The sequence below is a fragment of the Diabrotica virgifera genome, chromosome 1, assembly GCF_917563875.1.
Source record: "Diabrotica virgifera virgifera chromosome 1, PGI_DIABVI_V3a".
Classification (NCBI taxonomy): domain Eukaryota; kingdom Metazoa; phylum Arthropoda; class Insecta; order Coleoptera; family Chrysomelidae; genus Diabrotica; species Diabrotica virgifera.
Genome location: NC_065443.1, coordinates 303,273,375 through 303,288,919, shown reverse-complemented (window position 1 = coordinate 303,288,919; position 15,545 = coordinate 303,273,375). Strand labels below are relative to the sequence as shown.

The window sequence follows — 15,545 nt, the reverse complement described above, 5'->3', positions numbered from 1 at the left end:
AATTATTGCTTCATCCCCTTCAGAGAAACAGGTGGCCATTCCAGCTTAATATTAAGCTAGAAAGGCCAACATTCATATATCCGGAACGAAAGTAGATAGAGAGTTGCTTCCGGTGGTCTATTTTATTGCTAATTAATTTCTAATTTATTACGCAAAACAAAAATTTATTGCTTCGTCCCCTTCAGAGAAACGGTGGCCATTCCAGCTTAATATTAAGCTAGAAAGGCCAACATTCATATATCCGGAACGAAAGTAGATAGAGAGTTGCTTCCGGCGGCCTATTTTATTGCTAATTAATTGCTAATTTATTACGCAAAACAAAAATTTATTGCTTCATCCCCTTCAGAGAAACAGGTGGCATTCCAGCTTAATATTAAGCTAGAAAGGCCAACATTCATATATTCGGAACGAAAGTAGATAGAGAGTTGCTTCCGGTGGCCTATTTTATTGCTAATTAATTGCTAATTTATTACGCAAAACAAAAATTTATTGCTTCATCCCCTTCAGAGAAACAGGTGGCCATTTCAGCTTAATATTAAGCTAGAATAGCCAACATTCATATTTCCGGAACGAAAGTAGATATAGGGTAGCTTCCGGCGGCATATTTATTGCTAATTAATTGCTGAAAGATTGAGTTTACAAGAATTTACAAACTCACCCCCTTCAACCCCTACCGTTATCATCATTCCCCGGAATCCACAAAAAGTGAAAATAACCAGTTTAAAGAGCTAAAACCAAGTACGTATTTTTTGCTCATTAATTACTACATGTCTAAGCCAAAAATGAATGTTTTGCTTCCTCCCCTAACGAGCCACAATGGCTGCAGCGGTTTAATACTTAAGGCTGCAATACTCAACACTCCTATTTCAGGAAAGAAAGCAGATAGAGGGTCGCTTCTGGCGGCATATTTAATTTTTAATTAATTGCTGAAATATGGGTTATACCAGTATTTACAAACTCACCCCCTCCAACCCCTACCGTTATCATCGTTCCACGGATTTCACAAAGCGTGAAAATAATCAGTTTAAAAACTTAAAACCAAGTGGGTATTTTTTTCCTAAGCAACTGCTGCAGGTCTACGCCAAATTTGATTTTATCGCTTCATCCCCTAACCAGTAAAAATGGCTACTGCGGTTAATTACTTAAGCTACAACACTCAATTCTCCTATTTCAGTAACGAAAGCAGATAGAGGGTCGCTCTATCTGCTTTCGGTCTTGAAATAGGAGTGTTGGGTATTGTAGCTTAAGAATTAAACCGCAGTAGCCATTGTTTCTCGTTAGGGGATGAAGCAAAAAATTGGTTTTTGGCGTAGACCTGCAGCTGTTAATTAGAAAAAAATACCCACTTGGTTTTAAGTTTTTAAACTGATTATTTTCACTCTTTGTGAAATCCGTGGAACGATGATAACGGTAGGGGTTGGAGGGGGTGAGTTTGTAAATTCTGGTATACCCCATCTTTCAGCAATTAATTAAAAATTAAATATGCCGCCAGAAACGACCCTCTATCTGCTTTCTTTCCTGAAATAGGAGTGTTGAGTATTGTAGCCTTAAGTATTAAACCGCAGTAGCCATTGTGGCTCGTTAGGGGAGGAAGCAAAAAATTCATTTTTGACTTAGACCTATAGCAATGAATAAGCAAAAAATACGTACTTGGTTTTAGCTCTTTAAACTGGTTATTTTCACTTTTTGTGGATTCCGGGGAATGATGATATCGGTAGGGGTTGAAGGGGGTGAGTTTGTAAATTCTTGTAAACTCAATCTTTCAGCAATTAATTAGCAATAAAATAGGCCACTGGAAGCAACTCTCTATCTACTTTCGTTCCGGATATATGTATGTTGGCCTTTCTAGCTTAATATTAAGCTGGAATGGCCACCTGTTTCTCTGAAGGGGATGAAGCAATAAATTTTTGTTTTGCGTAATAAATTAGCAATTAATTAGCAATAAAATAGGCCACCGGAAGCAACTCTCTATCTACTTTCGTTCCGGATATATGAATGTTGGCCTTTCTAGCTTAATATTAAGCTGGAATGGCCACCTCTTTCTCTGAAGGGGATGAAGCAATAAATTTTTAATTTGCGTAATAAATTAGCAATAAAATAGCAAAAAAATATGGGGTGTGTTTCATGGCTCCCTTATGAAATGGTCTTTCTAGCTTAATAGACATAGCATATTGGTACTTATTTTTTCTCAGTATGTGGCCTAGGTATGACGTTTTTCTAACTTTCACTGTGTTGAAAACTTCTCTTGCCTTGCCTATTCTATGCAGCACTTCTTCGTTTGAGGTATGCGATGTCCACGAAATTTTGAGAAGTCTCCGGTAGATCCACATTTCCAAGGCCTCCAACTTATTTACGATTGATGTTTTAAGGGTCTATGTCTCAACTGTATAGAGAAGCGTCGACCAGACGTAGCATTTTGATAAACGTAGTCGAATTTGGAGTTTTATTCGAGAATCACAAAGCAGTTTTTTGATTTTTTCGAAAGAATTTCTGGCCTGTTCTATTCTCGATCTCATTTCTAGATCAGGATTTAGGCTGTTATCGATACAACATCCCAAGTACTTAAATCTATTGACCTATTCTAAAATGTACCCATTTATTGTGCAAGGTGGAGGTACGTTTTGGTTTTTTCAGATTGACATCACATTGGTTTTTTTATTGTTTATTTTAAGACCAAATTGCTCACAGCTCGAGTTGGTCTTGTCGATGAGTCATAGTAGACCTAAGTCAGAATCCGCAATCAACACCTTATCAGAATCAGAAGACACATACTAATGTGTAATTTATCTTTAAATATGTATTTTTGTTTGGCAACAAGTCCACAATCTTTCATATCATACCTATAAAAATATTTAAAATAACTTTTAGTAATCAACCATAAAAATATTATGTAATAATATAATATTACCTATCTGTAAAGAGAAGATTATTTATAAAATGGACTAAGCGGTTGCATATCATGCTTTAACTAACATAAGTAGAAGTAGGAAAATCTCTGCTAATATTTTTTAGCGTTTTTTCTTAATTTACCGCACCCATTTTCAATAACTTATATTTCTAAGTTCTTTTAATTTACTTTTTGACACACTTTTTGTTCCTTAGTTTTATGGTAACCTTTAACGATTGACTAAAGGTGTTTCAGATACTTCCTTTGAATCCGGCATGTCGGATGACTACGCAGTCCCCCCAGACGCTCTAAGTTGTGATACTACAAGTCTAGAATCCTCGTTGCTTCTCAGAGCTTCTTCGTATTTAGATAGTCCAAAGAGAATAGAAAGTTTAGAAAAATGTGGATCGTTAGCTAAATTAGGTAAAGTATGCTTTCATTACATTTCATTACTATATGCACTCAAAAAAATGAAAAATAACAAGGTTCTCAAGGAGGTGATGGAATAGTTACAGAAGCTATACAACTTGGCGGAAATTCTCTTCTGAAAAAAATACGAGACCTCTTCACTCTCTCCTGGTATAGTCCAAAAATTCCTATAGTTTGGAATAATTCCATTACAATTCTTCTGCATAAAATGGGTGACAACATGAACCTAGAGAATTACTGGCCAATTTCTCTACTCAACCATTTATACGAACTGTGCACCAGAATAATAACCAATCTATTGGAAGTAAAATTTGAGCTGTATCAGCCAAGAGAGCAGACTGGTTTTCGCCCCAACTACGGAACAAATATGACCACCTACAGTGCATAAAAGTCTTGATTGAAAAATCAATTGAATACAATAGACCTCTAGTTTTAAAGTTTATATACTTCCATAAAGCGTTTGATACTGTTCAACTTCCCGCACTTCTATAGGCATTGGAAGAATGTCGAATTTATCATAGGTACACCAATATTATAGAAAATATATACATAAATGCTACAACAACTACAAATCTGCACGATATCTGCAAAAAAAAAGGTATTCGACGGGGAGATACTATGTCGCCTAATTTGTTCGTTACTGTACTTGAACAGGCTTTGAAGTCACTAGAATGAGAAAATAAAGTAATAAATATCGATGGTGAGATGCTTAGTCATCCACGATTCGCAGATGATATTGTTCTGATTTCAGATGACCTAAAAACTACCAATGATATGTTGAATGAACTCAGCGAGGCAGCACGTAAAGTAGGTCTAAATATTAATTACCAAAAGACAAAAATAATGACGAAGTTAGTTCCGAGCCATCCTTTAAAGGTAGAAGACGTCGAAATTGAAGTTGTTGTCAGCTACATATACCTTGGACATCATATGGTAAAAATTAGCAGAGACAATCAAACTGCTGAGCTGCTAAGAAGATTAACTCTGTGATGGGCAGCATATTATGGAAGACTGCGTGATATTTTTAAAGGCGTGATATACCTGCGTAATATACCTATCAGCTTAAAAAGAACAGCCTTTAATCAATGTGTCATGCATGTTCTTACATATGGCGCAGAGACACGTACTCTAAGAAGGACATCTTCACGAAAACTACAATTGATGCAACGTAGAATGGAAAGATCATTGTTGGGCATAGCGTGGAAAGATATGGTAAGAAACGAAGAAATTCGTATAAGAAGTAATGCAGAAGACATTATAAAACACATAACCAAAATTAAATGGAAGTGAGCAGGACACGTCGCTAGAATGAAAGATGATAGGTGAACCAAAAAAATCTTGGAGTGGAGACCGAGAGCGGTTAGACGAAACCCGGGAAAACCACCCACAAGATGGACTGACGACATAAAGAGGATTTGTAAAAACTGGATTGCAGCAGCTCAAGATAGATCTGAATGGAAGTTTTTCGAGGAGGCCTATGTTCAGCAGTGGACGACTATGGGCTGATGATGCTTTCATTTAGATATATTTAATCTTTATCTGGTTTGAAGAACCTGACTACAACAAAGTAATTGTTGACATCATGCCTGAGACTTTTTGGTAAAAATAAGATACCCAAACAACCAACAGAATTGGTTGGTATCTTCCTCAGGGTGTTAATGTAGTTCTTGTTTCAAGTGGAAATCAGTGTCGTACCTTAAAGTAAAATCTTTTAACATCATCCTCATGTCGCTGATGATGGTCTGATAAAACCGAAAACGTTCTGAAATTTTTATCCATTTGGATAATTTTAATTTTTTACTGTCAGTCTAAGAATAGTAACACAAATGGACTTCTGGAGAAGAGCAGCAGGTAAATCAAGAAGAGATCGGATACCAAATGAGAGAATACGAGAAATGATGAGAGTCACACATACAATAATTGACTCTCTCTCTCTCTCTTCAATCCTGACCCCCCGGAGGGAGTGTAGTGGTCGACGTGATGTCGTGTATTGTCTGTCTCCAAAGATCTCTGTCTCTGGTCATTTCTTTTAACTCATGCATAGGTCTTTTGCATATTCCTGTAATTTGATCGATCCATCTTGCTGGGGATCTTCCTCGTGATCTTCGGCCTTCCATCTTTCCTTGTATAATGAGCCTTTCCATGTTTTCTGTATTTGCTCTCATAACATGTCCAAAGTATTTTAATTGTTGGAGATGGACTTTACTGGAGAGTCGTTGGCTAACTTTTAGCTCTCTTAAAATTGAATTATTTGTTCTATGGTCGGTCCAAGGAATTCGTAGCATTCGTCTCCAACAGAACGTTTCAGTGGCGTCTATCTTTCTTCTTTCCGAATTTCTCAGGGTCCAAGATTCACATCCGTTGGTCAGTATTGAGAATATTAAGCAGTTGATCAACCTCATCTTTAACGCTCTTGAAATTTGACAGTCCTTCCATATTGTGGTCATTTTTGCTATGGCGACTTTTGCTAGATCACATCTACGTTTTATCTCTTCCTGTAGTGACCCTGTGTTTGTGATTAATGATCCCAGATATAAGTATGAGCTCACAACCTCAAACTCACCAATTGTGGTTATGTGTGGATGATTGTTATGTATTGTCTATCCACTACCATGATATTTGTCTTTGATATGTTTAATTGCAGACCAAATATTTGACTTTCGTTTTCAACCAGTGGTATAAGATCAATCAAATCTGCTTGACTATTTGCAAGAAGGGCAAATATTAATTAAATAAAAACAAAACAACTCATATGGTACGGTCATATACAGAGAATGCCAGATGGCAGGATCCCTAAACAGATATTGACGTGGACACCACAAGAAAGGAGGAAAAGAGGAAGGCCGAGAAGAACCTGGAGGGAGGGAACTGAAAAATAACTAGAGATAAGAGGAAACTCTCCAGGTATATGGCTAAACAGAGAAGAATAGCGAGTAGAAGTCGGAAGGCCTCGGAGAACCCTGTAAATCGATAGTAGTAGTATAAAAATAAAGTGGTCATGTGATTTTTACTTGAGTACCTATAAATAATATAAGTATCCATATTAAAAATAATCTTTCGTGGTTCTGTTTTAGGTGGTAAATTGAAAACCTGGAGGAAGAAATGGTTCGTCCTTAAGAACGGTGTTTTGACGTACTATAAAAGCCAGAATGATATTAATAGAAAACCCCAAGGACAAATACTTTTAGACGAAATTTGTAAAATAACAAGAGCCGAAGGCTCGAATACTTTCGAAATAGATACTGGAAAAAAGACTTATTACTTAACAGCTGATTCCTTGCCTGCTATGGAAGACTGGGTAAGTTTACTCACAGAAGTTTTTATTATTTTTCTGTAGATTAAATTTTTTGTCCAAGACCAAATACCTTGTTTTACGTAATACCTTGTTTTATCAAATTTGGTGTCAGCAATTATAGACACTTTAATAATGAATTAAAAATTACTGTGATCAGGCCAAAATGATGACTGATCAAATACACGAAGAGATTGGCAATCACCATGACGATTTCACCTTTCTAACTCTAAAATTAAATTAACTTCTATTGAATATACCTATACACTAAAAATAAAAGGATTCGTATTTTCGGAATCGATGAGGTTGCGTTCCGATGTTGATACGAGTGAAAAGTAAATATTGGCGACACTCAGATAAGCGAGGTAAAGGAAGGTCTTCGGTCAATACCCAAAAACTGGGGAACGACTAATTATTACTTACTCTAAGTAAGCCATGGGTCGTGAAGCCATAGATCAATACTCGGTAGAAGACGTGGAACGGAAAGGACGGTAGCCTCTGAGCAATACCCAGGGAGCTGGGGTAGGACTTCTCACTCTACTTCAACCTTCACTGGACTACAATCGACAGTGAACTGAGTTTTATATTTTGCCAGTGTTTCATCTCTAGCGGGCATGGATGGTAGAAGTAGGTTGTCGGTGTGATTGCAGGCATGCAGAGAGATGGTCAGCTGTTGGTAAGCACTGACGGTGACGTCCTTACAACTCTAAAGAGTTGTTTTGATATGTAGCAATACCTACTTATTTCTTTGACTTTACTGCCAATATATGAGTATCGTCCTCACACTCATTTTGCCTCCATCTTGCTTTGGATTTTGAGCTGCAAGAGGCCTATTTTTCATGCATTATACGACTGTGATATTGTAGTTTTCTATATATGTTGTTAATTTAATGACTGTTATGTTTATTTCATTAATGTAAACACTAGTTTGAGAAGGCTTATATTAATTTTTAATTTGAAATTTTAGGTTAGAATATTGCAAAACGTTCAACGAAGAAACGCAACTAAGTTACTACTAAGTAGAGATGAAAATAAACCAATTCTGCAAGGCGTCCTCAAGAAAGTGAAAAATGGTATACCCCGTGAGTGTTGGTGTGTCCTTATAGGCAAAATGTTTTTGTATTTTAAGAAGTCAACAGATTCGGTAAGTATCTATACTTACTGTATCTATACTGCACAGTAAATTCTTCTTTGTAAAAGAAAATCTATTTATTTTATAAATTATAATTATTTTTTACTAAAGAAGTAAAAATCTTCCCTTGTAGATGGTATATAATTTATTTAAATTTTCTAAAATAGATCCAAGTTGGACTCAAAGTGGGTACATCACTAGTACAATACAAACAAACGTTTTCGGACTAATCAGTCCATCATCAGGTTAAAGCTCCAGATCCAAAGTAGTTGAAACTAGTTACTGAGTTAGGTCGAATGACCTTACCAATATAAAAAATTTAGCCATTTCGGCTACATCGAGAGCGACAATAAGTCGATGTTACAAGAATAAAGTGTATTTAAACCATAATGGAGTCTTCATCTTGGCTTCAAACTACATAAAGTAATAGTTTAACATATATATAATAGATAATTTTTGACATGATTTTTAATGTCCCATGCAATCTTGTTTTTTAGACACCTCACGGTCAGATAAATATGAGAGACGCCAAAGTGGAGGAAATAGAACATTTGTCCGACTCAGATTCCGAAGAACAGGACACAGATCAGCCTAGGTTTACTGTGGGAATATTTCCCAATAATCAAGCCCCAACTTATCTTCATTTTACTGGTAAACAAGTAAGTATATCTTTCTCTTTCTTGTATCCACTTTTAGTAAAAGAGAAAAAAATTAGAAAAATACGTGAAAACCGTTGCAAAATTAAATGCTGGTCGTGTATCAATCAATAATGATAATGTAAAAGATAAAAAAGATCAAGGCAGGTTTTGTTTATATTTGATTCAGAGTTGGACCACCATCTCCATATAGCTATTTCAGCATCCTTATGCCTCATCGGTGAAGCTCAGAAGTCTCAACTCTATGTAAACTTTATTATATACTCAAATGTAAAACTTTATTATATTCATAAGGTCCAGGAACTCAATAAGGATGATCCAGATCGCCGTATGGGAAGTAATTCAAGATATGTGTAATCAAAATTCACGCTCATTCGTCAAATTCTTTTTTCCAATAAAACAACCTCTTGTTTGCATGGAATATTGAATCGTAAAAACTGCAGATATTGAAGTAAAGGAAATCCTCCTTGGAATCACAGGCACATACTCAGGACCCCCAAAAAGTAAACGTATCTGCAGGATAGTCGAGTACAGAATAATTATATTCAATTTAAAAAGTTGCTACCCCTATAATTTTGGTCCCTATAGAAAATTTAAAAATATACAAAAACGCGTCAAATTTATTTGTGAGGGGGACATTTTATAGACCAGTTTTCAACTAAATTACACTAACCCTCTAGCGGGGGTGGACACAACCCCAAAATCTTTAATGGAAAGGGGGGCTGAGTGATACCTCATTTTAAATATCGTTCGATTACCTTTTCAAAAATACCACATACATTATATTTCTTTTCAATAATTTTGGAAAAATGAAGTGAAACCGTACAGATATTAAATATCGAGTTCAGAACTCCAAAAATTTTTTTGGAGTATTGAACTCCAAATTGAATTGTTTTTGGGGTGTTGAAGTATTTAGAGTATTTTTTTGAAGAATTTTTTAGAAAAATCAACTAAAACCGTAAAGATATTAAGTATTCAGTTCAGAACTTCAAAATTTTTAGAGTATTGAGTCCAAGATTTTTCCAAAAGTACTGAAAAGAAATATCAGGCATGTGGTATTGTTGAAAAGGTAATTTAATGCCCTTCAAAATGAGGTATCACTCAACCCCCTTTCCATTAAAGATTTTGGGGGTTTTGTCTGCCCCCGCTATAGGGTTGATGTAACTTAGTTGAAAACTGGTCTACAAAATGTCCCCCTCACAAATAAATTTGACTTGTTTTTGCATATTTTTAGATTTTCTATCGAGACCAAATTATAGGGGGTGGCAACTTTTTAAATTGACACACTGTAGGTTCTTTTTTCTTCGATGAGCCTATTACGGGGCAAATACATCTTGATTTTTTTTTTAAATATAATATTATAGAAATTTTTCAAATGAAAATGGTCTCGTAGTTTGCCAAATGAAAACATTAACAAAAGGTTTCAGTAAGATGTTGCACCGCCGCACTTTGCAATTGATATTGTAAATATATATTTTCCTAGGAGATGTATTGGTAGACAAGTAATAAGAAAGTGGCCGACAGGATCTCCAGACCTTACACCACTTTATTTTTTTTTTAAATGGACATGCTGTTTTTTCTTGATGTGTTTCAACATCAATTAATCTGAATTTCTCTTTTAGTATTATAGGATATGTTTTCGAGCCAATTTTCACTTTCACAACCAAAACATTCTTTTTATTATAATGGCGATGTTGTTTATTTTAGGAAAAAGATGCTTGGTTATACCACCTCACCGTTGCGAGCGGTGGCGGACCTAGCACAGGCACTCAATACGAACAACTCATACACAAACTAATGGAAGTTGATGGTGATCCAAATTGTGTCCTATGGAGACATCCACTGTTACTACACGTGCCTTGTACGAAAGATGGAGCCGTTCCATCATACTTTCCATTGACCAGTCTACCTACCGAGAGCCTTCAGGTAATATAATCATATTTGATAAAATTATTTATTTAAAGCAAGAGGTACACATAGATACTACTTTGCCACGTGGTGCCTGTCTATCTGTGCAGAAAATTGGAAGCATTTGAAATGTGTTTATATCGAAAAATACTTAAAATCTCGTGGAATGACAGAGCCACAAATAATAGTCCTTGGGCCCACATATAAAATTATTATTTATGACCACACCGTCGAAACTTTTTGTACTTGTTATTTGGGTGGAGTCGGACAAATTTGGAGCTTGGTGCATTATGGTAGTGGGGCGTTTGTCTGTCAAGCTGTCACGAAGTGGTCAATTTTATGCAAGAAAAAAATTTATAACCACATTGGTCATTCTATTTTAATCAATGGTTTTTATCATATAAACAGCGAAAACAATTTTGTCGGACAAAAATATTGGGTCATATGACGCGTCGGACACGCTAAATATGTCAAATTTATGAAAATAATTAATTTATTACCACATGGCTAATTTCTACCATGGCTATCTACCATAAAATATTTTTACAATAATGTGGTAACCTTGTCGGACAATTTTCACGGGGCTTATGTGCAGTCGGATGCGCCAACGATGTTAATTTTATGGAATTTTTTTATTTTCAACCAATTTTCCGACTAAAATAGGAGGTTATATTATATAAGTAGTTATATTCTAAATCAAATAATCTAAGTGTCCGACAAAAATATTGGGGCAAGTCGACATGTAGCGTTCCGCTACGTTTACGAGTAGCCACTCCCGACAACCGTAATAATTAACATCGAATAACAAAAAGTTACCTTACGATCGAGGTAGGAAAATGAAAACAGAATTAGTGCTAGCTAACCAACGACTTAAGAAGGTCAAATACAGACAAATATGTGTTGGAGAAAAAACGGCAGATGTCATACATAAAAGAATAGGAGATATTCAATAAATCTATTTTGGAATTGCAATTACAAAGCAAGCTAAATATATCTGTAAAGATATAATATACCTAAAATGAACGTCTGCCGTACCTAGAGAATTATAAAATAGAACCAAGCTTTTAATATCCCACAAAGACAACTTATATGGAAAATGCACTAAAAATAACATTCCTATTAATTATCTGGAACGTAAATCTTCCCTAAGATGTGTATACTCATAGAGCCGCTTACCGTCTGATAAACCGGCACGTCCATAAGCCAACACTTGGAATTAGAGCTGAAGGAATTTCATCTAGATTGGAACAAAGATAAGTGTACTTAATTAATGTTCTCATTTATAGACCGAATTGTGTTCCGCAATATATTATATATTTATTCTACATTTGTTGTTAAGCATTAGATTATTTTTTAACTTCCCTTATCATATCTTTTACTATCGGTTGTGTCTACACAACAAATAATATTTTGTCAATTTTTCATCTAAATCTCAATGCATGTAAGGGAACATAAGTACTTATAGACCTAGAGCATTGGTCTCTATAGGGTTCATTACATAATAACTTAGGTATTGTGGTAGATAATATACAAGTATATTAATACGGTATTATGAAGAATATCATCTGGTTCTGTTGACTAGCACTCACTATTGTTTTTCTGTCTCTTTATTGTTTGTATCTGAAAGAAACGTAAACTCATAGAAATCATTTAATAGTCGGAAACTTTTACGTTATCTGCTTATATATTGGCAACCAAAATTTTAACATTACTCATATTCATTATTTATATTATTAATTAAATTTTACTATTATATATTTATCTTGCAAGCCAATGTTTTACATTATTATACATTATTTATATTTTTAGCTAGAAATTTTACATTATATATATATACATTAGTTACCAAAATCTTACTTTACATATATCTAGGTATTTTTTTTTACACAATAAAAATAAGGTATACCTATTGGGTTTGTATCATTTCACCTGCACCTGATATCTCTCAACCATATGTGTTCATATAATATTTTATTTCAGGATTAAGTTATTTGGATTGTTTATATCTTTCTCCTTATTTCTCTCTCTTTCTCTCTCTCTCTTTCCCCCTCTCTCTTTCTCTCTCTCTATATATATTTCTCTCTCTCTCTCTCTCTATATCTCTCTCTCTCTCTCTATATATATATATCTCTCTCTATATCTCTCTCTCTATATATCTCTCTCTCTATATCTCTCTCTCTCTCTCTTTTCTAGTCTCCCACACTGTTCTATCAACGAAGTAAAGGCTCTAAAAGGCATTTACTTCTGGCGCCCATCTTTGGTTTATTGATTATAGGTCAGTTCTTTTCTTTTAAGTATTTCATTACTTTTTAATTTTTCTGGTTTCTTCCTTTATCACTATCTCTTTCTCCCCTAAACAACAGCACGAAAATAAGCCGATCTCCACTTCCTGAGCTTTTACGTCTCATCCTCATCCTCATAATTAATTTGTTATCTTCATTCTAATTTTAACTTGTTAAGCCGTTTCTCACTACTCCTTTCTCTTCATCAATCAAATTTTAGTACCAAAAAAAAATATAACCCTACTATAAGGGTTACAAAGTGGCGCCCAACGTGGGGCTGTTGTTTTTCATTTAGGTGGTGATTTAGTGTTAGTTACACTACATTCTCTTATTCAATTTGGTTATTGCGAATTATCACTTAGTTTGTTTGTTGTTTTGGAAAAAAAAAAAAAAAAAAAGAAAAAGTTGATAGTAGCAGTGTATCATTTTGTTTTTTTTTGAGAGAGTATACAGGTGTAAGGGAAATTATTTTAGAATTGAGGATATAGCATGAATTGTTGGGTGGTATACGAACATAAGTTAAAAGGTAATATATAAATGTTTATTGAAGGTGACGTTAATATTTAATAAACTGAATTTTTACATTTTTATACGTTACATATTTTTTGGTATCTTATAATTATTATGATATCCTGTACTGGCACTTGTATCCACACAATTATATATTTTGGGTTATAGGTATATGTTTATTAGGTTCTGATTTCTATCTCAATTTTAGATTACTGTATGCGATTAAATTTGCGGGCTTTGTGCCAGTTGTAAAATTTTTTTTTATTGAGTTTATCTATCTAACCTTCATTGGGGTGTTTTGTCTTGATACTGAAAGTTTCTTTTTTAAAATGTCCACTTTTAAAGTTGATCATTTACTGGTAAAAGAGTTAGATTACGAGCTTAAAATCCGAAGTATTGATGTTACTGAATATCCTACCGTCGAGGCTAAACGCAAAATATTGCGTGGAGCTCTGCGACAGGAGAAGGAAAATAGGAGTTTTCGGCAAATTTCTTCCTCCTGTATTCCCTTTGACAAACATAAGGAGGAGATTGAGGACACACTGAAAGACCTTACCCAGAAAATCGGGATATTCAGGGGTACAATACTGGATCCTACCTTTGCTAGATTGTCGTCTAGAGTAGCTCATTTATCTGAACGAGTAAGTCGCTTAGAGTGTGATACCGATGAACAGGAATTATACCAGAAAACCGTCGCAGTCAAAATCTTGGATATTGAAGGTGACCTCGATGCTCGGGGAAACCCAGCTGCTACCTCCACTCCAAATGCACCCATACACAATGCGTCACCCTTCCCATTTTCTAAATCTGCCCAAGTTCATAAATGGGGTATTTCTTTTTCTGGTACAGGTGATCGTGATACTGTTGTCGCTTTCTTAGAGAAAGTTGAATGTTTGCGAATCTCTAGATGTATTCCAGAGGATGACTTATTTGCAGCCTCCGCTGAGTTGTTTACCGGTCCTGCGTTCACTTGGTTTATGAATAATCGCTCTAACCTTTCTTGCTGGAAAGATCTGGTGCAAAAACTTAAAGCTGATTTCCTACCATATTCCTACCAAGATGATCTTTTGGATGACATTAAAAAGCGGAAACAACTCCAGAATGAACCCGTTACTATGTTTATCAACAACATCCTTGGGTTGTGTAGTCGTCTTGACATTCCTCTCACGGAATCCGAAAAGGTAAGAATCATCATGAAATCTTTGTTACCCTCATATCACTCTCAACTAGCTCTTCTAGAAATCCGTAGTATCGACGAACTTACGGAAAAATGTAAGCGGTTAGAAGAAACATTTTCTTGGTCTAATCAACCCTCAACTGTAGTTTCGTCTCGTCCTTTCCCGTCTTCTAGTCAGAATTCCTTTTCACGAAATCGATCATGGCAAAATAAAGTACCGAAACACAATGTATCTACCGTTACCTCCACGATCGTATGTTGGAATTGTTATACTCAGGGACATGCCTTCTCTGCATGCCCAAACCCCAGATTGCGTCCCTTTTGTTTTGGGTGTGGCCTTGAAAATACCACTAAACCCAACTGTAGGAATTGTCAGGGAAACGGTCGTTTAGAGGATTGTACCCTGAGCCCTCCTCTGACAGTCTCTCCATCAGGGAATTCCGTAACTTCCATAAACAATACAGGACTCAACACGTCAAGCCCTCCCGTACCTTCTACCAGTCGAAAAGGGAAAGGTATTTCGTCCAAAAAGACAACAACTTCAAACAACAACCTATCTCAAGATTAAGTTTTCTGAAGCAGACACCCTTTAATGTCGAATCAGATAATGATAGTGTTTCTTTCTCAGTATCTTCATTAAATCTCCCATCTCCTTGTCTCGAGCAAGAACTTAACTCTGCGTTAATTCCGTTACCTTTACCTTCTTCTTCCAGAAAAATTAAGGAAGGAGATACCTGTCTACCTTTATCTCAATTTTCTGGCAACCCCATAGTGATTGATAAAACAACCTTAGATTTAAATTCTCTATTAGTTAGGAAACATAACGATAATCGTCCGTATCTCCCTATCGAAGTATTAGGTCAATCTTGTTTAGCACTTCTGGACAGTGGTTCAAACATATCGTTACTAGGTTCTTTATCTCTTCGTTTAATAGACAACGATAAAGTCAAAGTTAACCCGATTTCTTCTCTTCAAGTATCGACTGCTGATGGCACTGTACAACCCATCACGGGCAAATTCGTAACAGAAGTCTCAGTAGCGAATATCCGCAGAAATGTTACTTTTTATGTTATCCCCTCAGTGCAAAATTCAGTTATCCTTGGAATGGACTTTCTTAATGTTTTTAATAGCACACTTAACTGCTCTGATTTTTCTATGTCTATATCTTCATTTAATATTTCGAGCTTGAATGCCGTACAAGATTTTTCTAGTTTATCAAATGAGGAACAAAATCAGTTACAAGAAACTATCTCCAAGTTTAATTCTATCTCC

General features: G+C 35.4%; 1 protein-coding gene across 9 annotated transcripts in view; it reads left to right on the top strand.

Annotated features, from left to right (window-relative positions):
- The window catches only part of LOC126885706 (uncharacterized protein CG43867), a 351,135-nt gene that overhangs the window by 299,276 nt on the left and 36,314 nt on the right, over positions 1-15,545 (top strand). For 7 of the 9 annotated variants that reach the window (XM_050652466.1, XM_050652448.1, XM_050652431.1 and 4 more), the window contains 5 exons: positions 3,134-3,310; positions 6,391-6,614; positions 7,576-7,752; positions 8,238-8,399; positions 10,104-10,322. In XM_050652466.1, the coding sequence (XP_050508423.1) occupies positions 3,134-3,310; positions 6,391-6,614; positions 7,576-7,752; positions 8,238-8,399; positions 10,104-10,322 (959 nt within the window). The remainder of the gene's footprint in view (positions 1-3,133; positions 3,311-6,390; positions 6,615-7,575; positions 7,753-8,237; positions 8,400-10,103; positions 10,323-15,545) is intronic. The other 2 variants (XM_050652457.1, XM_050652440.1) reach the window with 1 other exon arrangement.